The sequence below is a fragment of the Mesocricetus auratus genome, unplaced genomic scaffold, assembly GCF_017639785.1.
Source record: "Mesocricetus auratus isolate SY011 unplaced genomic scaffold, BCM_Maur_2.0 Super-Scaffold_4256, whole genome shotgun sequence".
Taxonomy (NCBI): domain Eukaryota; kingdom Metazoa; phylum Chordata; class Mammalia; order Rodentia; family Cricetidae; genus Mesocricetus; species Mesocricetus auratus.
This window is the reverse complement of record NW_024429182.1, coordinates 59,854,913-59,877,681: the sequence shown is the minus strand read 5'-3', so window position 1 is coordinate 59,877,681 and position 22,769 is coordinate 59,854,913. Positions and strand designations below refer to the sequence as shown.

The 22,769-nt window shown below is 48.4% G+C and overlaps 1 protein-coding gene across 4 annotated transcripts in view; it reads right to left on the bottom strand.

The window, feature by feature from the left end:
* Cfap46 (cilia and flagella associated protein 46) overlaps positions 1-13,689 on the bottom strand; it is an 84,987-nt gene extending 71,298 nt beyond the window's left edge. For 3 of the 4 annotated variants that reach the window (XM_021228073.2, XM_021228075.2, XM_013117563.3), the window contains exons 1-9: positions 13,525-13,658; positions 13,220-13,344; positions 12,886-13,017; positions 12,216-12,280; positions 9,979-10,143; positions 9,038-9,161; positions 8,465-8,559; positions 5,519-5,629; positions 1,617-1,716 (exon numbers count right to left, since the gene is read on the bottom strand). In XM_021228073.2, coding sequence (XP_021083732.1) covers positions 1,617-1,716; positions 5,519-5,629; positions 8,465-8,559; positions 9,038-9,161; positions 9,979-10,143; positions 12,216-12,280; positions 12,886-13,017; positions 13,220-13,344; positions 13,525-13,573 — 966 coding nt within the window. In that variant the 5' untranslated portion in view covers positions 13,574-13,658. Of the gene's footprint in view, positions 1-1,616; positions 1,717-5,518; positions 5,630-8,464; positions 8,560-9,037; positions 9,162-9,978; positions 10,144-12,215; positions 12,281-12,885; positions 13,018-13,219; positions 13,345-13,524 lie in introns of all 4 variants that reach the window. The other variant, XM_040752159.1, reaches the window with a different exon arrangement.
* Between the last annotated feature and the right edge of the window lie 9,080 nt (positions 13,690-22,769).

Here is a 22,769-nt window from a genome sequence, read left to right as displayed (position 1 = left end):
AAGGACCGTAACAAATAACAGATGTTCTTTGCCAAATTGAGACATCTGTTCTCACAGGGAAAGAATGGGGTGTTTTTCACAGAAAATAAAAACAGGGCAAACAGGATGTAAAAAGTTGGAAAACTTACCGACACTAACGTTACTATTTCACAGTTGTCTACAGAAGCCTTAACTAAAAATATAAATTTAATGTCTCTCAAGTATACATGAATAAGAATGACACACTTTAGACACATTGAGGTGGAGGCCTAGAACAGACCAGTGAGGAAAAGGGAGGGTGTGTGAAATCAGAGGCACAGCACCCTCAATCCCCCCTTGTCCCTGAGTTAAAGATACTCAGAGCAAGTGGCCAAGGTACACTATTACAAAGACTGCAGCTTCAATTAGGGAAGGCAGAGCCAGGAAGCCCAATGGCCTCCTTGGCGTGTTAGTTGGGCTGCTTCAGCAGATGACAGAGAGCCTTGTGGATGGGCAATAGCTGTGGAGGAGGAGGAGAGAGGCCTGCCCCTGGGCAGTGCTCTTGGGGTGGAGTTGGAAGCTCTTTGGTATCGTAGGTTTCCCTTGCAGGCCTACCTGGCAAGGTGGGTCTGTCCCCAGCCCTCTCCCCTCACCAAGTACAGATGTCATTGTGAGATGTGCCCCATTAGCACTGCTCTCTTAGAGACAAAACCCAGGATTCAGAGAGAGAAGGAAGCTCTTGTTTGGTGAAGAGGGGGCAATGCTGGGTTTGGGTGCTGGTGTCAAAGACACCTAGAAGAGGAAAATGGACCACAAAAGAGTTTGGTTAAGTGCCGCAAAATAAACCCCACGTATCCCCAGCCTCAACTGCCTCCTCCTCACCCCGCTGGCCTGTCCTGTCCAAGTGTCGCCCGATGGTTAAGGTCCAGATAGTCTTATTTAAACCAGTTCTATGTTGGCACCCCATACGCATCCTGCTCTCCCTTTGGCTATGTGAACTGCTCTTGCTTGTCTGCTGTCCTGTGGATTTATTTAGTTAACAAACTACAGGCCACATAAGGTCACCCTCATAGGTAACCGGGACTGTGCAGGTGTTCAATCGAGACAGCAGGAAGCGGTGGTCCAGACAGAGACCAGGTTCTCCAGCACAACCGTCATTTAACCTCGTTCTGAATGCAGCAGCTCCACTCTGGAAATGCCTCATTAAGAGCCCTGCCATCCCAAAGCCCGCTTCTAAGCCTGCGTGTGCTCCTAAACTTCCCCTGGATAGCAATATTGTCATAAGCATAAAAAATTTAACAGTGACAGTTCTTGATGATCCGTGTCACCGAGGAATCCCTAATTGCTAAATTATTAGTTTAGGCATAGAACTTCTATTGTAGTCCTTTGTGAAATAAGCAAAAACTAAGTATGACTTAAATGTCCAGGGGTCAGAGGAGCATGAGGTATGTCATTACTCCTATGAGCATTACACAGCCCTTCCCTGAGCAGTGGTGACAACACAGGTCAGAGCCAGTGACAAAGGTGAAAGGAAGGACCAGCAGACACAGCCAGTACACTCGTGCAGGAGGCTGAGGACAGAAGGCCTTTCCCACCAACACTTCTTCTTTTCAGCCCTGGGGCCATAGTTTTCTGAGCTACCCCCTGTAGCCACTTACTTTGGTTTCAAGTTTCTTCAGATCTGAGAGGCAGTCGCTGGCCACTGACACATTTTTCAAGGTCACAGACAGGCGGCCCAATTCAAAAAGCAGAAGCATTCTAGAAATAGAGGAACAAGCAGGCACTGGCTCAGCACGGGGAAGAAATGCACTGTTTGACAGTGACAATGCCAGTCTTGCTGCACCGTGACAGTTGTGTGACAATGGCTAAGAGTAAAGTAAGGAAAGCTACAGACCTGCTGTGCTGGCCCTGCCCCGTGACCCAAAGCTCTCCGCAATGCTGCATCTGTCCGTCCCCACTGGACACACTCTTCCCACTCAGAATTCCAGGCTACTGCCCAAATGCTGTGAGGCCACAGCAGCACTGGGCCATCACAAACTCCCTGTACAGTTACCCTGTGAGGCTCTGCCGATGTTCACCTTGTGAACTCAATTTAGGAAGGCCATGTGGGGAGAGACACGGCACAGGCTCTTCCTCCCTGTGACGGGCATATGGGATGTCACCAATGTAGTCAGCATCACCAATCTGAGTCACAGTGGGTGATGCTTAAATGTGTCTTAAAGTGTAGGGCCTGTGATTTGTTCTTTGAAAAAGAACAAATTGGTAGAGGCAATCGCCCATTTCTAAGACTTACGCCAGGCTGTCGTTCTTCAGGAGACTGGCCAGAGCTCCCTGACCTCGACCTTGAACCTTCCCCGACTCATCATACTCTGTTCCGTCACCACATCCCTGCTTTCCTCCCATTGGACTCCAGAAACGTCACCAGCAGTGACCACTAAGGGTCTCCAGATACTGGCAGCCATTCTGGCAGAACAGACCCAGTGTCTCCCTGACTTTGTAATGTTAGAAACACATCCAGACAGAGTCTCAGTGACTACATGTGGTGGCGCCTCCTGTTGCTTTGGTCTTGAGCTGTTTCGGGTGGGAGGCAGGGTTAGGAAAGGGAAATCTATTTTCTGCCCACCCTTCTCTCCTCGGGCTCTGCATATCCAAGGCATGGCCCTAGGACTTCTGCTTCCAAGCTTCACCTGAGCTCTGGGCCTGATAGGCAGGTCTAGAAGGGGGAACTCAGGGAAGGGTAAAAAGTTGGTCCCTGGACCATTTTGGTTTTGAACAAATGTTACATTTTTTTTCCTCCAGTCAGATTCCTAGACACAGAAGCCCAAATGAGGATATTGCAGTATGGATCTGTAGTGTTGGGAAGCTCCAAGGCTCTCTGGGCGTGGGCAAAGGTCCTACATCTATTAAAAGGCAGTTCGGGCTGGTTATGATGTACCCTGGGCAAGTGGGGAGCTATACAGCTGTTCCCTAGAAGTGGTAGTTGAGTATGGATTGCACAAAGAGCTGTGAATCTGAAACAGTCCTGGGGTCCTTCTAGACACAATGGGTTCAGCTAGAGGTTCAGATGGAAGTAGAGCCTTGGAGAGTAGCTCCCCAACAGCTCTCTGTAGAGAATGCCATCTGAGGTATGTCGATAAGAGGAAACATCGGCCAGGAGGCTACGGCCAGTGAGTTCCTCAGAAGTCACATATCCTTTCCCAGGTTCCCCTAAGTAGCTGAGTTCACACATGTAAAGGACCAAAGACAGCATCTGGCCCAGGATTGGTGGGAATACATGTTAGCTTACATTAGTCTTATGTTAAGTATAACATTCTGTATATCAAAACTTAGAAAAGCTTAACTGGTCACCTGGATAACTTGTACCTATAATAAAGCTGAAGGGCTCAGATCTCAATACTTGAAAGACCTTACAGCCGACTGCATAATGGGTATGTATACCGTATTTTAAAAGTCAGATAAAAGAGGGAGCATGGACAACAAAGAAAGCGGAGCTCATACATGTATGAGTAAATGTCTGGCTTCATCATGGCCAAGCACTGGGACTTCGATCTTACAGGCTCAGCGGAGTCACCAACACATTAGAAGGCAAGTTCCCTGTGTGCCTGCCCTGCGCAGCACCCTACAACTCCATTTCTAGGAGTTTATCTCAGAGAGAGATGCAGCAAGCGTTTTCTCATAAGGGGTCTCACCATCACCAAACCCCTGGTACAATACCCTGCTATGGACAGGACGGCTGGAGTCTGATGTTGGGTAAAGTAACTTGGAGAATCTGATGACAGATTTGGCCTTCCTTCCAGGAGCAAGCACATATGCATGTTCACATGTATATGAGCACTCAGTCCTCTCAGAGAGCTGTTATTAACCTGATGAGAGGGTCTGGGGGCTGGTGAGGGGAGCCCAGAATACAGAAAGACCTGATCCCTCTCCTCTGGCTATCACTTAGGCTTTAGGGTCCTTGGGACTCCAAATGCGACCCTTTGCATGCCCCTCCCCCTGAGGAGTATGTGTCACACACTACACAGCCACTGTGTGCAAACAGAGTCTACCCCAGGCCTGAACCACACATTGCCAGGTCTATCGACATATGGTGCTTTCTGTGGCTGTTCTGATAAAGCAGGCCATCCTCACTGGAGATATGCTATGGGCCATAGGGAACTAATTGTGCCAGCAGCCATGTGAGCAGGGATGCTCTCTCCCAGCTTAGCTGCTAAAAAGGCCTGGGGGAGGCAGCTAACATCTTGCTGGTGAATGAATGGGAGTCTCGTCCACAGACACAACCCGATAGATACAAATGTGCCCTGTTACAAGCCTCAGCTTGTGGCCATCTGTCACACAGCCACAGACAACTGACACATGCTCTGGGTCAGTTTTCTGGGTTCCTACAAGCCAGGCATCAAATGGCGGGCATGATTGTCTCAGACCTCAAATCAAAGCATTCCCCAGGCTACATTCCATTTGAAGACTCAGTAGAGGATCTCTCCTGGCTTCTCCAGGTTGTGGCCAGTAATTGTTGGTACTTCTGTTCCCATATGAGTCTCTGTGCCTTAATTTTCCTTTTCTTAAAAGGACACCTGTCCTGGGTGTCCTTATTGGGCATGACACATCTGAACTTATAGCTACAAAGGCCCACTTCCACATTTCTGCGCAATCAGATGCAGACACCATTACCATCAATGGTGCATCCTCTTGGACATAAAACTCTAGACACTTCAGCCCAAGTCAGTGGTCAAATGAACCTAGAGGCTAGCCGGTGCTCTGCCTCTGGTAACACTGGCTGTCATACGGAGAGGCTCTGCGGCTAAAACAATTATCACAGTCAAGTGGTCAACAGGTTTCTTACATTAGAAGTGAACATTAGTTAGTGAGAAAAATCATTGAGAATTCAGAAGACAAATCCTTGGAGGAGGCTATTTGAAAGCCCCAAACATAGGTGAATGATGAACCCCAGTGGTGACCAGAGACTTGGAAATCAAAAGCCACCATGAGGGGGCAATTACGATCTCATCATCTCAAATAAATGCAGTGCTCACAAGGGTGTGATGAACAGTCACTGAGGCGAGAAACAGACCCCTGCCACCACTATGGGAGAACATTCCAGATCCCCTCCTCTGCATCAATACCATCGACTCTTCATTCGAGAGCCAGCCCAGAACTCCTCCCAACTCCACCAGTATGCAGAAATGCCAGAAACCTCAGAACTAAGATGAGCTACTGGGAAGGACTCAGGTCAATGCATTCTTCTGTGTAGCTACTAAGAAGTTTACGAGGCTCCATGGCGAATTGAAAATGATTGTGCTTAGAAGCTGCAACTGATTTTCCATGGTAGGATAAGAAGGGTCATACCCCAAGTGCAGTACCTAGACAGTATAAATGTCAGAACAATATTGTCAGAAAGGCAGCACCAAATCCTCCCCCTGGTGTGGGGCGGGTACTTGCGTGGTTCTAGGTGCTTATTTTCATGTATCTATATCACATTTTTTTAAAATGGTACTTTCTGAATAGTGTGTGGTCGCCATGTAGGTGTCTGTGTGTGTGCAGACACAGGAAATCTTACACTTACTTTTCTTCTTTGATAGAAGGGAAGCGGTGGTGATTATAATGACTTAAATGTTTATAGGTTTTTCTCAGAATTCCGTCGATGTCTTCTGGCAAATTATGTTTATCCAATTTCCTAGAATTGATTTAAACGCTATGTTGTCAAATCATCCTGTCATATTTATTAAAAAACTATTCTCTGGGAAACTCTTAAATCAATGAGCCCATGCTTCTTAAGAATGGCAATCTTAAAACATCCCTTCTCTCTTTGTGCCTAATTTCCCAGGCAAATTTTGATGACTCCTTATCTTTCTCTTTGAAGGCAATATTCCTTTTCTTATACCACTGCAGGGAAATGCCAGGGAAGTGTGCAGGGCATGTCTGCCAAGCCACCATTGTATGTAGGAGCCCTGTTCTGTGATATTTTGGCCCTTAAAAGACACTATGTATCTCTGCATTATTACCAGGATGTCAAAACCACTCTAAAATAAGCAATTCCCTCAGCTTCAAACATGTTCTTGTCTCCACACTCACATCAGGACTGAACATATTGCAGTTTCTCACTCTGCTCAGGACCAAGCATCCTGTAATCTCCTCACACTCCTCAGGACCAAGCATCCTGTAATCTCCTCACCCTCCTCAGGATCAAGCATCCTGTAATCTCCTCACCCTCCTCAGGACCAAGCATCCTGTAATCTCCTCACCCTCCTCAGGACCAAGCATCCTGTAATCTCCTCACCCTCCTCAGGACTAAGCATCCTGTAATCTCCTCACCCTCCTCAGGACCAAGCATCCTGTAATCTCCTCACCCTCCTCAGGACCAAGCATCCTGTAATCTCCTCACCCTCCTCAGGACCAAGCATTCTGTAATCTCCTCATCTCCTCAGGACCAAGCATCCTGTGATCTCCTCACTTTCCTCAGGACCAAGCATCCTGTGATCTCCTCACTCTCCTCAGGACCAAGCATCCTGTAATCTCCTCATCTCCTCAGGACCAAGCATCCTGTGATCTCCTTTTCTCCTCAGGACTAAGCATCCTGTAATCTCACTTTCCTCAGGATCAAGCATCCTGTAATCTCCTCACCTTCCTCAGGACCAAGCATCCTGTGATCTCCTTTTCTCCTCAGGACCAAGCATCCTGTAATCTCATCATCTCCTCAGGACCAAGCATCCTGTAATCTCATCATCTCCTCAGGACCAAGCATCCTGTGATCTCCTCATGACCAAGCATCCTGTGATCTCCTCACTTTCCTCAGGACCAAGCATCCTGTGATCTCCTCACTCTCCTCAGGACCAAGCATCCTGTGATCTCCTCACTTTCCTCAGGACCAAGCATCCTGTAATCTCCTCATCTCCTCAAGACCAAGCATCCTGTAATCTCCTCACCCTCCTCAGGACCAAGCATCCTGTGATCTCCTCACCCTCCTCAGGACCAAGCATCCTGTAATCTCCTTTTCTCCTCAGGACCAAGCATCCTGTAATCTCCTCACTTTCCTCAGGACCAAGCATCCTGTAATCTCCTCACTTTCCTCAGGACCAAGCATCCTGTAATCTCCTCACCCTCCTCAGGACCAAGCATCCTGTAATCTCCTCATCTCCTCAGGACCAAGCATCCTGTGATCTCCTCACTTTCCTCAGGACCAAGCATCCTGTAATCTCCTCACCATTCTCAGGACCAAGCATCCTGTAATCTCATCATCTCCTCAGGACCAAGCATCCTGTGATCTCCTCACTTTCCTCAGGACCAAGCATCCTGTAATCTCCTCACCCTCCTCAGGACCAAGCATCCTGTAATCTCCTTTTCTCCTCAGGACCAAGCATCCTGTAATCTCCTCACCATTCTCAGGACCAAGCATCCTGTAATCTCATCATCTCCTCAGGACCAAGCATCCTGTGATCTCCTCACTTTCCTCAGGACCAAGCATCCTGTAATCTCCTCACCCTCCTCAGGACCAAGCATCCTGTAATCTCCTTTTCTCCTCAGGACCAAGCATCCTGTAATCTCCTCACTTTCCTCAGGACCAAGCATCCTGTAATCTCCTCACCCTCCTCAGGACCAAGCATCCTGTAATCTCCTCACCCTCCTCAGGACCAAGCATCCTGTAATCTCCTCATCTCCTCAGGACCAAGCATCCTGTGATCTCCTCACTTTCCTCAGGACCAAGCATCCTGTAATCTCCTCACCATTCTCAGGACCAAGCATCCTGTAATCTCATCATCTCCTCAGGACCAAGCATCCTGTGATCTCCTCACTTTCCTCAGGACCAAGCATCCTGTAATCTCCTCACCCTCCTCAGGACCAAGCATCCTGTAATCTCCTTTTCTCCTCAGGACCAAGCATCCTGTAATCTCCTCACTTTCCTCAGGACCAAGCATCCTGTAATCTCCTCACCCTCCTCAGGACCAAGCATCCTGTAATCTCCTCACCCTCCTCAGGACCAAGCATCCTATAATCTCCTCATCTCCTCAAGACCAAGCATCCTGTAATCTTCTCACCCTCCTCAGGACCAAGCATCCTGTGATCTCCTCACTTTCCTCAGGACCAAGCATCCTGTGATCTCCTCACTTTCCTCAAGACCAAGCATTCTGTAATCTCCTCACCCTCCTCAGGACCAATCATAGTGTAATCTCACTCTCCTCACTCAAAAACACTATGGATTCCTCATGGACTACCTCAAGTCTCATCTGGCAGGACTTGTGAGAAGAATCTGATTCAGTTGTGGACTTTTTTCACTTGCTGGGACTCTAGTTACTCTGTTGGTGGCTTCACTACCCCCTTGCTTCTCAGTAATGGATGTAGTAAACGAGGATTACTTTAGAGCCTCCCCACAAAACTCTAGTACCACCTCCTTTAGAGTAGCCCCTACAGCCAGCCCTAGACCCTAAAACTCCCTGTCACTGACAAAGGGCATCCTAAGGGAGGGGACAGTATCCTGATCCCAGCCCAAGCTCAACTTTCCCAAACCACTTACGCTTTTAGTGAATTGATGTGGTATGTGATGGAGAGACTGGTGGAATGCTTCTTCTCTTCTATTAACTGATGATTGTCCATCAGCTCGTAGCGAACCTGTCCAGGAATGTGGCTGAATGTTACTTGGCATTCAAATAAGGAATTGGAGATTCATTCAGATTTTGTGCCTAGACATTATTTTATCCCCCCTATAAAATTAATATTTGTAATTAAGACAAATTCTCACTAAGTTTTATACATTTCATATATAACTTATGCTGATTCTTATACATCAAAATTAACAGATTGTAGACACTTTGGGGGCATGATGCTATAGTAGTCACTTGTATTTCACAAATTTTCTGTTAATCTTTTTTTAAAAAATTGAAGCTGTTACAAAGAAGTATTTGAATAGTAATGAAAGGACTTCGCTTTTTCATATAGAATGAACTGCTTATTTTTCTTGCTTTGTTCACGTATGTTTGTATTTTTATATTCCTCAACAAATGGGCCTATTGTGGTTTTGTGCGTAGTCTCTGAGCAATGACTTGTAAGAATGCCACTTCTTGCCTTTCCTTTTAAAGTGTCTGCTTACCATGATTGAGAACATATACCGGTACTTGTGCGGCACATGGGTTTTGATGAAGGGTGCAGCCGTCAAGCAGAACTTGGCAGCCTCCTCATTTTTTCCTGCTTGCAGGTAGCATTCAAGAAGTTCCCTGGACAACAGAAGGCAGCCGGCATCAGCCTCCTTAGCGGTCTTCTGTGGAAAATCTCTAGGAGCCAGGTTCTCAGGCTTTTGCAAACTCTGTGTTTCACAAACTTTCACAAGTTTTCCCAGGGCAGCGCCTGACACTCAGCAGGATTCATGGCAAGGCCAGCAGGATGGAAGAAACTACTGCGGACAGCCATCGGCATTTTAATTATCAACAACATTTCCAGACACTTTGAAGGAAGATCTCATTTGCATCAACTTGCTCTTAGCGGCTCCCCAAATGGTCACACTGTGGTCTAGACTTGAGCTGACATCTTTGGTGCTGGGATCTAGATTGTCAAAAATCTACTCCGCTCCTTGCTTGTAGCAAGTTCCTGACAAAACCTGTGGAAGATCCCCTCTGGGTCTAGCTGCTGGCGCTGTGACCAGGTGTTTGCTGGTGTCCCGTGGCTTCACAGCAGCAACCCCAGAGCTCCCATGCACAGTCACCTGGGAACTCAGACGTAATGCTCATATTGGCACGCCCATTTGCCAAAGTGCCTACCAACACGAAAACCACAACGAGAGCGCCAACAACAAAACCCCACCGCACTAAGGTTTCGAGGGCCAGGACTAGTGACTGTGTCACATCTCCTTTCATCTGAACCCTCATGCATCTCTAAAGCCTGTTGCAATATCCATAGATCTCTGGAAAGAACATTCTGACAAATCAGGAACCCAGCCCCTCCCTAGGAAGAGAAAGAGAGGTACATATGGCCTGGGTCATAATAAGCTTAGGACTTACCCAGGGCTGTTAATTAAGGTCTACTGTCCCCACTCACGTCATCAGCTCTGCCTGCCACTCCTTGTCCTCTTCTTCTGTCTGGTTTAACACGCTGATGATTTGAGAGAGACTAGGGATCACATACTGGTGGTATCCAGGCTTGAGAAATGGCCGCACCATGTGCCAGTAGAGAACAGAAGCATTGAACACCAAGAAGTAATACCTGGGCGGGGAGTGGACGTCGGAATGCTAGAGGCACAGGGCTGGACCTGGTTCCTGGACCCATGGGATAGGGGAGGTGTGTCCCATCATCATCAGGTACAGGTACCTCATTTGATGTATTTCTCTGCAATCTGCATCAGCACCAGGATGCACAGCCACCCCTGACAGCCCTGTTCCACATAAACAGTGGTGGTCTCACAGTGGTGATGGCATGGTACCTGTCTGGACTAGGTTCCTTCCAGGAAAATACAGTCATAGGCAAGGAAAGAAGGGACATGGAAAGCTTCCTGGAGGAGTGGCATCCTATTGTGACCAGGAAGAAGCCCAAGAATCGGCTAGGGACCGAGCAGACGTAAGATAGCCAGACGGAGTGTTGAAGGTGGAAGTGAGGGGCTGGTGACAAACGCCATGTCTGAGCATAAGCCCTTGAGGAGGTGCTGAAGGTGTGTGAAGAGGCGCTTCCCAGACGTCTCCCTCTGCGTGGCAGGGTATCACGTGTGGGGGTCACATGGGGGAGCTGCAGGACTTTCTTTCTGTAAAGCCACTGTCTGGAGTGGGCAGCCCTGCCATTCTGTCAGCTGACTGGTCATCAGACAGGCCATTACTGCTCATTACTCAGGAAGGAGGAAGGAAAACCAAGTGGCCAGCAACCAAAGCAGTGAAGTCCCAGTCACCCCTCGGCCCATCTATCATTGTCTCCAAGACCCTTGCAGTGGAACATGGCCAGGAACTAAAGGCTGTCTTTGGAAACATTCATTCCACTTAGATCTCTGGTGCAGGGTCGGCTCCTGACCCCTGGAGGGAAGGTCTACGGGGCTGAACTCTGTGCCCTTGTACATATGTAGTTTGTGACCTGACAGGGCCTTCCACAGACGAGCAGAGGGCACGGGCAGAGGGAACGAAAGCTTCTTCTAATGCTGGGTCCCACTGCATGTGTGCCAATGGAAGTGTATGCCAACTTCACTTTCCAATGATGAATTTGGGTTTGGGTGGGGAAAAGACAAGCACCAAACAGAAAACTGCGCTGGTGTTTTGCAGAGCCAGAAAGAAGTGCAGGGGACAGGAAAAGGTGAAGACGCAGAGCACCACGGTCCAACAGAGGATCCCCAGGGTGTGCCCTGGGGGACAGTCCAACAGAGGAACCCCAGGGTGTGCCCTGGGAGACAGTCCAACAGAGGCTCCCCAGGGTGTGCCCTGGGGGACAGTCCAACAGAGGCTCCCCAGGGTGTGCCCTGGGGGACATGTTCGGAAGGAGGCCATAGAGAAAACCCTCTGACAGTCAGCAACACACCTCCACAGGTCCTAAGAACAGCAAGGATGCCACTTTTGGGAAGGCTGCATGAACGTGTCTGATACTACCAGGTAATAAGACTGTAAGACCCCGAATTTATAGAAATAAAATATAAGCTTAAACAGGGAGGGCACCCCACTAGAGAACTTGGGAAGTGAACAAAGGACCCCATCCCAGGAACCGGCCATACCACAGAATGGAATGTATGGGTTAGAGACCTTAATTGCAGAAGGGCTGTAAATCCACAAAAAGCCAATTATGGGCTGCCACCTGTGAAGAACTGACCAGGGCAAACAAGACTAGTGGGAAACAAGGAGATAACACTATTTACTTAGGGAGAGATAAATTAACTCATGCCAAGGTTTGATGTGAAGAACATCTACTTCCCCGGGACAGGAGTCACGTACCCCCTTCCCCCGTCACGAGATAGGGACCCCTCCCAAAAGCTTGTGGTTTTTGTCTTTAAAAGCTGATTGTAACTGAACCTCGGGGCCAATCGGTCTAAAAGCTGACCGAGAGGCCCATCTGCAGATGCCTAATTAAAGCCTCTTGCGTGTTGCATCAATTGGCGCGTGGACTCTTGATTCTTGGGGTGATGAATCCGGCTTGGGGACCCCTCCTCAATTCGGGGCACCCCAACAAGACAAGCCTGTGCTATAACTCCATTAAACGCAAAACAAAAAGGAGAGGGATGGATGATAGTGCAAATAATTAGCATCACTTGGTACTTTGGGGCACCAAAGTCTTATGCAATCAACTAGAAGGCAGTTTTGCATGCCTACCTCGGTTCTCCTTTTGCGAAGTTTATAGCCTTCATGTATTGAGTCACGCAATTTTCAAATTCCTCCTAAAACAGCACAATGAATGCACAGGTAAGCACTTTTGCCATTCAAGCACCCATCACTGCTCATCTCCATTTCTGTCACCAAATGCAAACTACTTGGTACCCTAGCTTGTGCACAGTTGGGGTACAGTGGAAGACTCTTGGGAAGCCACAGCTGGCTGTGCTCATGGGTGCCAGATTCTGCCCAACTCAGGGAAGGCTATGATAGAGAGATGACAGAAAGGCCATAGCACTGTAGCACAGAGACTGAAGGTCAGACGGACTCACCCCAGGCACTGGCAAATTCGGAGTGGAAAGAAAAGCACAAAAAGGAACTGTAAATGTTCTGCATCGCGGTGGAGCAGTCTTTCTTTAAATCTACTCTTTTTTTATGTTATGTGCTTTGGTGTTTTGCCTGCATGTATGACCACATGAAGGTGTTGGATACACTGGAGCTGGAGTTACAGACAGCTCTGAGCCACCATGTGGGTGCTGGAAATTGAACTCCCGTCCTCTAGAAGAACAGTGTTCTTAGCGGCTGAGCCATCTCTCTAGCCGAAAAGCTACTCTTAAGACCTCCCCGCTGCCATCCCTGGAGGTCGGGTGAAAAAAGAAGGGGGTGTTCTCACCAGGTTTGCCTCTGACTGTGGGGCACAAAGCTGAGCCCTGCACAGGTGCGCTCGCCCCAGAAACTGAGTGACTGGCGCCTTCACTTTGAAGTACATCTGGATGCAGTCCTCACTCATCTCAGGTTCCCCCATCTGTAGGACATTGAAGCCAGGAAGAATAGGGAAGATGCCCAGAATAAACGAGCTTTGGATCACTGTGAGACTAGCTTGGCCATTCCCATCTCCACAACACTCATCAGCGTCCCACCCACCCTCCTCTGTGCCATTTACACCCAAAAATGGGAGAGGGGGCAGGTTCATTGTGTGCCAGTGCCAGCCAGGCTTGGAGCTCCACCTTGAGTGCCTCCTCTGCACACAGCACGAAGAGGTCCGGGCTAAAGCTCTCTGAGGGGTCGAACTCCGACTTTCCCAGGTTTGCCGACTTGATCAGCTCATAAGCTCGTCGCAGGGCAGCAGCGTCTATCGGGCAGAGGATCAGCAGAGGAGCCCGGCATGATTCCTGGCCAGGCTGCCCACAACCCTCCCGACTCAGCAATCAGGCCAGGTTCAACAGCTGTAACCACCGCATAACAGGAGGCCTTCTGTGCCATTCTACTGGGGCCAAGGGGTTCCCATCAGCGGAGCTAGGATGAGACCCACCTTGTTGGTTCTGGGCACGGGCCAGTTCCTGTGTGATGACCAGGTCCATGGCACCTAAGGCCCACAGCCAGACAGCTGCTTCGCTGCTGTACCGGTTGCTGTTGCCTAGAGACGGACTCAGACCGAGGACGCTGGAGCTCGGGGCGGGACTACACTTGGGGGCACGTGACGCCAGGAGTAGAGAAAGGGAAGGAGGCCAGAAGGGGCGGGGCGGGACTGGCGGAACACTGAGTGAGGCCAGGTCAAGAACTCTTGAATGTGGAATTGGTACCAGCGACCTGTTTTCCTCAGTTTCCTCGCCAGGCTGCGCTCACCTCCCATCCATCCACCCATTCTTCAGTGTTCCGCTTTGCTGCGTCAGGGAAAAGATGAGCGCTCCACAAAACTTTCCTGCTCTGGGTGAGCACGGGTTGGACGCATGCCCGCAAAGATCAACAGAGGATGTCTACAGGATCAGGAAGGAGGGCTGCTGGTTACTGGCGGACAGGGAAGCCACCAGCCTGGGAAAAAGTGCCCACTTCTATCTTCAGGTGCCACGTTGGCAGGTCTACATGTGATATCCATCTAAGCCTTTAGGAATCTGAGGAGTGGAGACTGGGCAGATGTGCCTGTAGCTGCGGTCTGGGTAGAAGCTCCAATTGCAAGGAATTGGAGCGGTCGTGGGGTAGGGAGGGTGGAAAGACTGCTCCTAGACTCTAGGACTTTTGGGCGAGGACGACTGTCGGAGAGGACTCCACAAAGACACAGTAGTCTTGGAGGTCCTATCTGGGACAAAGCTCCGGGCTGCAGATGCGGCTGCGCTTCAGCGGTTGAGAAGCAATAGTGGGTGGGCAGCGATGGAGACCCCTGGAGCATCAGGTAAGCAGGCGCATAGGCAAAGACAAAGCTGGCTCTAGAAGCCCAAATGAGCACTTAGCACGCAGTGTTGTGCGGAAGGACAAATGTATCCAAGTGCTAAGGAAGGAGCGGCGGTTCCCAAAGCCACGCCTCCAGTGACCTACTTCCTCTAGCCAGCGCCACCTGCTGGGGTTATGAGTCAGCACATGAGCCTGGGAGACCTTAGCAGACACAAACAGAAAAATCACAAAAGGAGAAACAAACTGATCCTCAAAAGTAAAGCCTTCTGATCATTGAAAGAGGCTGCTAGGAAAATGAAAAGGTAGAGTACAGGTTGGGAGAAAACACTCACAATAAAATCTCTGATACAAGACCAAGAGTTCAACAGATAACTCAGACAAGTTTAAAAGATGCTAAAGACTTGGATAGACACGCGACAATGTGAGATACGTGACTATGCAGCGAGCACAGAAAGAGTGCTGACGTGGTCAGTAATCAAAAGAGACAACACCAAGAGATGCCTCCCACATCCAAACCCATCGCTGCAGCTAAAATTAAGAAGCCTGATGAGGACAAACAGCTGCATTTGCCACACAGCTGATGGCAATGTAAAATGACAACCGCTGGAAAACCGTTAGCTCCAAGTAAACTGAGGCATGTGCTTGCCTCATGACCCAGAAATTCTCCTCATAGGCGATTGTCCCGAGGGATGGATGCATCTACCCTTTGAAGTCCTGTAGAGTGGCTGCTTTATTCATGATAGCCTGAGGGCAGAAATGACCCAGATAGCCAACAAAAACCTTGCTAAGGATGGTCAGTTACACAACTGGGCTGTTGCTCAGCAATAAAAGAAACAGAGGAGGAGTTGATGTGGGGGAGAAGGGAGATGGAGGGAGGGGAAACTGCAGTAGGGATTCAATGTATGAGAGAAGAATAAAAGTTTAAAAAGAAAAGCAGAATGAACCTTGGCAGGCAAAAATACCATGATGAGTTCTGGAAATGTGAAACAGTGGGTCCAGCCCTGACACAGCATCGTGTGTGTGTGTGTGTGTGTGTGTGTGTGTGTGTGTGGTGTATGTGTGTGTGGTGTGTGTGTGTGGTGTGTGTGTGGTGTGTGTATGTGGTGTATGTGTGTGGTGTGTGTGTGTGTCTGTGTGTGTGGTGTGTGTGTATGTGGTGTGTATGCGTGATGTGTTTGTGTGGTGTGTGTGTATGTGGTGTGTGTGGTGTGTGTATGTGTGGTATGTGTGTATGTGGTGTGTATGCGTGATGTGTTTGTGTGGTGTGTGTGTATGTGGTGTGTGTGGTGTGTGTATGTGTGGTATGTATGTGGTGTGTGTGTGATGTGTGGTGTGTGTGTGGTGTGTGTGATGTGTGTGTGGTGTGTGTGTGATGTGTGGTGTGTGGTGTGTGTATTGTGTGTGGTGGGTGGGTGGTGTGTGTGTGGTGTGTGTGATGTGTGTGTGTGTGTTATGAGCATGTTGGTGAGCTGTGAAGGCTTCAGTTTGAGAAACTGGGGTGTTGCATTCAGACTTACTGTCAGCTAGGATTGATGGTGAAGTTCTTGGTGGTGGACACTCGTAGTACGTGGTTACCAGACCTTAGAGGTTGGGGTTGGTCTTTTTGCTGGGGGCCTCTGGTTTATGAAGAGCCCCAGTAAGGAGCCCCACCTGGAAGGCGGTGTGACGAGACGGGTGCTCCCCCGGCCCTGGGCAGTTCAAGGAGTGATATGTCTACCTCAGGGGTTTAGAGCCGGGAAGCTGAGACCTGAGACATCTCTGAGGTACTTTCTTACTTTCTAGAACTTAGGGATGTGGAAGGTAAAGGTCTGCTTGGGGTGGCCACGGATGAGTGGGGGGCACATACATGATTACGGAGTTGGTTTATGACTCCAGCTATTGCTCTGTATCACTGAAGCTTTGCCTTTCATATGGCCAACCAGGGAAGAGACTGGGATTCAATACTGAAGTATGGATTCTACTGAATATGGGTCTCTTTTGCATCATGAGGTGGGAAATTCCCCGTGAACCATCTGAGTGTGTGTGTGTGTGTGTGTGTAATAAAGTTGGATATGCCTGATACAATTTTGAAACTTAAATGTCACATTTTTTTCCAATGATCCTAGAGCAGTATTCCACCCTAGAGGTAGAAGCCTCATGTTCCTCTAAGTTAACCATCTCTCCATTCCTAAGACTAAACTGTTGTGGGTCTCTGTTTATTCATAAATATTCTTCATAGTGTGTATACAAAAGTAAATATAAAGCTATTTACTCCCAGCAAGGAAGCATCACTTACTCATTATGTAGTAAGATCTCAGTTTCCAAATCTAAGCACGTCAAATATTAAAACTCAATTTTTTTCTGGTTACAAAGTAGCTGTAAATAGGAAGAATGCGACACAAAAGAGTTTTTTCTCACTAGGTGTGTTTCATTTTGCCATGGACCACTTGGGTCAACCCTCAACTCCAAAAATGTGAAATTGTGGGGTTCTTTATGTCATATTTGAAACCCATTTCCCCTTCTTGCAGATTCCACCCACTACCCTTTGTCTGCAGAAGTGCTGGAGACAGAGCAGGGGCTCCTGGCTGACAGCAGAGACCCTGGTGTCAGACTCTTCCAAGGTGGGGACACCTGGGATTGGGGTTTGCTGGCTTTTATTTGAGTTGTTCCTCATACCCCCTCATACCCCTCTCAGATGCCCAGCTGCTGCTGGCACCCACCCCAGCAGGAAGTCTTTAACACCCTTCCGGTCCTGAGGTCAGTATCTAGCAAGAAGACAGTCACCAGACTTTCTGATGTGAAATTCAAATTTTCTTCTACTGAGGGAGGATACATTCCCACCCCCTGTAGGCATCACTGGGTGTCCCATAAACTAACTCACCTTGGGCAGTGTTGAGTTAGCATGGGGCCACAGGCTTTGACAGTGTCACCAGGCGCTCTACTCTGAGCGTCACTTACAAAGAGTGAATCCAGGAGTTCCTACTCATCCATCTAACGTGGTTATGGCTCCCTGACTCCTTGAAGGTTATTTTGCCAGAGCTCAATATGTCCAAGGGAACAGACACCAAGACTCTCCTGCCCATGCCAGCTGGTGAGCAAACTCCAGAAGGTAGGTGCCCAAAGTGTACCTGGCATTCTAGCAATGGCAAGAAAGAGCAGGCGGGACGCTGGCCACTCTCAAAACACTGTAGTTCCACTGTCACAAAGCGGTTTCCAAAGCTGGGGAGAGAGGGTCCATGGGCATAAGTGGCTCCCCAGGGGGATACAAAGATGACACACTGATCCAAAGCACTGACCCTTTTCCTCCTGACACAGCCCACCCAAACCCATCCAAGCCCATGCCTAAGGTTTACCTAGCTCACCACCTCCTACGCACGTCTCTGCTGGTGGGCTGGATATCCCCTGGAGGAAGTCAGTGCGCTGCTGGTCTGCGTCTCCCACACTAGGAAGGAACAACTGCGGGGAGTGTGCCCTCTGTTCGCTGTGGTCAGCGACCCATTGCCACTCTTCATGGCTGTGTATTCAGTGTGAAACCATTTAGTCGGCTTTGATAGTGGTGTGAGAGTTCAAACATGAAGTATGGGCAGAACATTGGGGTGAGCATAAGTGGGGATGGTCTGATCAGAGGCTATCGAGAGACACGGAGGTGGTATCCATGTCCTGCATCAGAGGAGGTCATGGGCGTGGAGGGGATACTCAGCCAATCAGTGGGTCCTCCAAGTTGTCTCCTGTGTGTGCTGAGTGCACATGTATATGTGAGTGTGTGAGTTCAAGGTGTGTGAGAGTGTGGGAACATGACTGTGAGCTATATGTGTGCATGAATGTGACTATGCTGATGTGTGTGGCTGTAGATATGCGAGTTGTATATGGATGCTGAGCAATAATGTGTGTGAACACAAGTGTGTGAAAGCATCAGTGACAGTGTGCAATGTAAGTGTTCATGAGTGGGACTGTAAGAGTGTGCACACGACCTGCTGGCCCAGGACACAGAGGAGTAGTCCCCTACCCTCAGACATGTGTGTGGGACCAGGTTCTGGGTGGTGGGCAGAGAACAGGGGCAGAAAGTCCTGCTCCTCCCCCAAGACCAAGTCTATACTTGGTCACCAGGAGGAAGAGGCTGGTGACTTTAAGAAGTCCGAGGGGAACACGGAGCAGGAGGAAATATCCACTTAGACTCCATCTTCACCTTTCTCAAGGAACAGTCCCAGAACAGAAAGGACATTGCCCCCTGGGCAGATGAGTTCCTGTACTTCCCTAGTGGGCCATGGGAGGGTTCTGTACACCCACCTTCCAAACACAGAATGAAGTATCACAACATCCTAGCAACCTAACACCCCAGCTTCCCCGAAACCCTAACACCCCAACTTCTTCAGCATGCCAATAGTCCCAGCGTTCTCAGGGTCTCAGCATCCCGTTTCTAACTTTCCAGCATCTCCAGCATTCAAGTGTCCAGTATCCACCATCCCAGCGCACAACATCTCTAACATCCAGTATCCCCAGTACCCCAGCACCTGGCATCCCAGCATCTTGAGTACATGGGGTATCTCTAACACTACAGACTTCTCCGAATCTCCAGGAAATGGCCTTATGGCTTCTGCCACCTTCTGCATTTCAGTCTGTGTCTTTCTTCATTGATCAAACTTGTCCCTTTTGTCTCTGATTTGCCAGTATCCCTTCAACAAGGAATATGCTCAAACAGGCCACAGAGACCTTTTACTGCTCTTCCATTCCAGTGGGGCCCACCACCTTTCCTGGGTCAGCCAGGTACACACGAGGCACCAGTTAAACATGGCATCACATAACGGATGATAGTTTAGTACTGTGCAAGCATGTGTAAAGATTTTATGGAAATGCTAAAAAGCTTATTTATCATTTAGCTGACATTTAAACTTTACTTGGCTTCCTGTGTTTTCCTTTGACAGTGTGTAAAAGTTGTTTGGTGCTTCTTGCCTTATCTCTGCATCCTACAGACACAGTGTGGCTCAAGTGACAGGTGCACAGCTATTCTGTCCTTGTTCGCGGAAGTGGCAATGCATCACAACCTGTTTTGTGGGCTTTCCTCCATCTAAGTGCCATCCATATGCTCAAAATCATTTGCTAAGGGCCCATGTGGCGGCTGCAGCACTGCAGCTATGGCCACTTCAGATCAGGACTCCTTAGTCTCACCACAGAGACACTCTGGACCACACAGCTCTTTGGGGAACTGCCGTGTGCATAACAGGATGTTGACTGGAATTGGCTGTCAGGAGCACTGTCCTCCTACTTGGGTTACAGCACCCTGAATGTTTGCAAACTTGCCTTCCTTGGGGGCAGAACTGAAATAGAGACCCTCAGGTTGTTCCAGATCATGCATCGATTTTGTTTGTTTTAAAGCATTTTAGCTTCTTTTTATTTTTAAAAATGATGATATAATTTCATCATTTTCCCCCTTACCTTTCTTCCCTCCAGACCCGCCCATATACCCCTCCTTGCTCTTTTCAGATCCATAGCCTTCCTTCTCCTCTCTATTAATTGTTGTTACATGTGTATATGTGTACACACACGCACATATTTATAAATACAGCCTGCACAGTTTGCATGATGTTACTTGTATGTTTTCAGGGCTGACCATTTGTTATTGGATAACCAGTTGTTATACACTTCCTGTGGAAGACTATTTCTCCTGTTCTCAGTGTTCCTTAATTACCTGCAGCGCTTTGTGCAGAGTTGAGGCCTCACGAGCTAGCTCACCCCACCCTGTCTAGGTTACTATATCTATTGATGTTGTTCTTGTTCCTCTCCTGCTATGCAGTCATGTTTGCGAGACTATGGGCGTAGCTTCTGACATTACTAGGAGACACAATCTCACAACAAACTCCCTGATCTGACTCTTATGTTCTTTCTGGTCCTTCTTCCTTAATGTTCCCTGAACCTTGGGTGTGGGAGTTGTTTTGTAGATATATCTCTTAGGGCTGGTTGTGGTTTTCTTTAGTGGTCTCTGTCTGTTGCAAAGAAGTTTCCTTAAGAGCTTCAATCAAGATTAGAACTTCAGTCAAGAACTTCAATCAAGCATCTCCCACCAAACAGAGCCTGGGTACTAATATTGTAGCCTGTCTACTCGAGACTTTCACTACACTAACATTTTCTTCCTATAGAACCCCATGAGGTTATCATCGTCCCATTTCAACAGGAAGTAATTCTAAAAATACTACACCCCTTTCCTTACTGTTGACATTACACCTGTTAGAGTTAGTTTTCAATTACTTAGGGTTGGGATTGGAAGGAGGTGTTCAGACTTGGGCACCTCTTTCAGATAAATTTAGGTTTAGATACAATAGATATACTCAGAATAGGATTTAAGTAGATTATAATTTGTTAATCATCTTCTATGTATATACGCTATATATATGTTTGAGTTTGTATCAAGTCTAAATCTTTTCTTTAGACTAAAAGGGGAACTGTAGGGAGAGGTCTCACGTACCTCCAGCACTGACCACGCCCAACGGGTGGGCGTGGTCACAGGTGTGTGGGAGAAAACCAGGGATGAAAGAAGGTACAGGAGGGGATGGCTCTCTTTTGGATTCCAGCCGAGGCTCGGAGACCATAGAGCGCTGACCTGGTCCTTAGCTTCTCATGTAAGTGACCTCCCTCTAATAAAGTATCTTTGACCCCCTTTTCTCAGTATCCTCAGTACGGCCTGTTTACTGGCAATATTTGATGTTAATATTTTAATTTTTGTGTGTCCTTAAGGGTCTCCAGAGAAGGAAAAGGAGCATAAGGCAGGAGGTGGGAGGCCCTGGTGCCTGCAGGCATCTCAACAGATGTGAGAAGCATGGAAGCAGGAGACCAAGGAGAGGGGCCCTGGGGAGTAAACACGTGGGAGGAAGGGCTTATCGAGACAGCCTGTGGTCTGCTGTGCATCAGGACCAGACAGGAGTGGGCAGGGCTTTCCTTGCACCCATTTCCTGGTTTCCTTTTGTGCAGCATAATCCTCTAGCTATCTTGTCTATTTGTCAGTCTGTCAGTTTGTCAAGGAGTTTGCACCAGAGTTGTAGCAACACAGGCCCCTGTGCATCTAAAACTTTGTCAGGATGGCTTAACTGCCCCCCCCATGATGTATTGATGTCTATTTCCTCTGACAAGGAACAATAAGAATGCTTCCTCACACCCAGTCTACACAGGTTGCTGTCAGATTCACTGAGTATCACCAGTGTGATGGGGAACATGTTTTCTCCCGGAGTTTCATCTTGCATTTGTTTGCAAGTTATTTCTGTTAGGCTCCTGGCAAGTTTAGATGACTGTCAGGACTTCTTTAAAGGCTAAGGAAATCATCACTTTGTGACATCTTTTTCAAAGTATGTCTCGTGCTTTGTTGTTCTTTTCTTTGATTTTGCTTACTTTGATTTTTTTATCAGTCAAATTTTTAAAAAATTAAATGTTGCTAAGTTAATCTGTCTGTTTCTGTCTCCCCAGAAGACCTGCCTGGTTTCAACCCTCCAAGAAACTCCCGGGGATTCTTAGGTCTTTGATAAACCGGTTGATTTGGGGGTGAGGAGTAAGCCAAGAACCTCTCTTCCACACACACTGTCTTGTGTATTGTGGCCTCATTTCTTCCTGGGTCTCTGTGCAGGACTCACACACGCTGTCTCGTGTATTCTGGTTTGGCTTCTTCCTGCACCTGTGTGGGGCTCACACACAGTGTTTTGCTGTTCCCATCTCCAGCATGTTTCTGCATCTGCTTTGCCAGGCTGAGCCTGTCCTGTCTCTGTTCTTAGCATCTTTCAAATCCGTATTTGCATGTTTATATAAATGCTGAGTCATCTGGGTCTAGTTAAAATATATCTATAGAAGACACAAAACTGAAAACACTCCGTGACCTTTCTGTTAGGATGATAGGTACTCAGGTATAGGCTGACTGACACCCCTTAGGTGGGGACTCCTGCTCCAGGACCCTGTGTGGTGTTCCGTTTCCCTGCTTTCCATGCACTTTGCTGATCTTGCATGGACTCTGAGGCTTGATTTGATACACAAGCTCACTCCCCGTTTCTCCCCAAGCACCACACCTGAAACGGGATCTTGCTGTGCTGCTGTGTGGGTTCAGAGGCCATGACTGTGTTCCTAGAGGTTTCCTTGTTTCTACTAGGTAGGGATGCTGCTTTTCAGTCTCATGTGGCACAGGCGTGTGTACATGTGTGTGTTTGGGTGAGTGTGCATACAGATGCATGCATATCTATGTGCATAAGCACAAGTGTGTTTCTGTAGCTGTGGGGGCCATATTCAGGGTAGCCCTTTTACCCTGGGGAAGCAGCCAGGTGAGACAGCAAGTCGGTGTCTATGCAGGTCACTTGAAGCTGCAGCCAACTGTCATCATGGGGAATGGAGGGTGATGCCAGGGCAGCCCTGTCCCCCCTTCCCTGTGCTTCCCTCAGG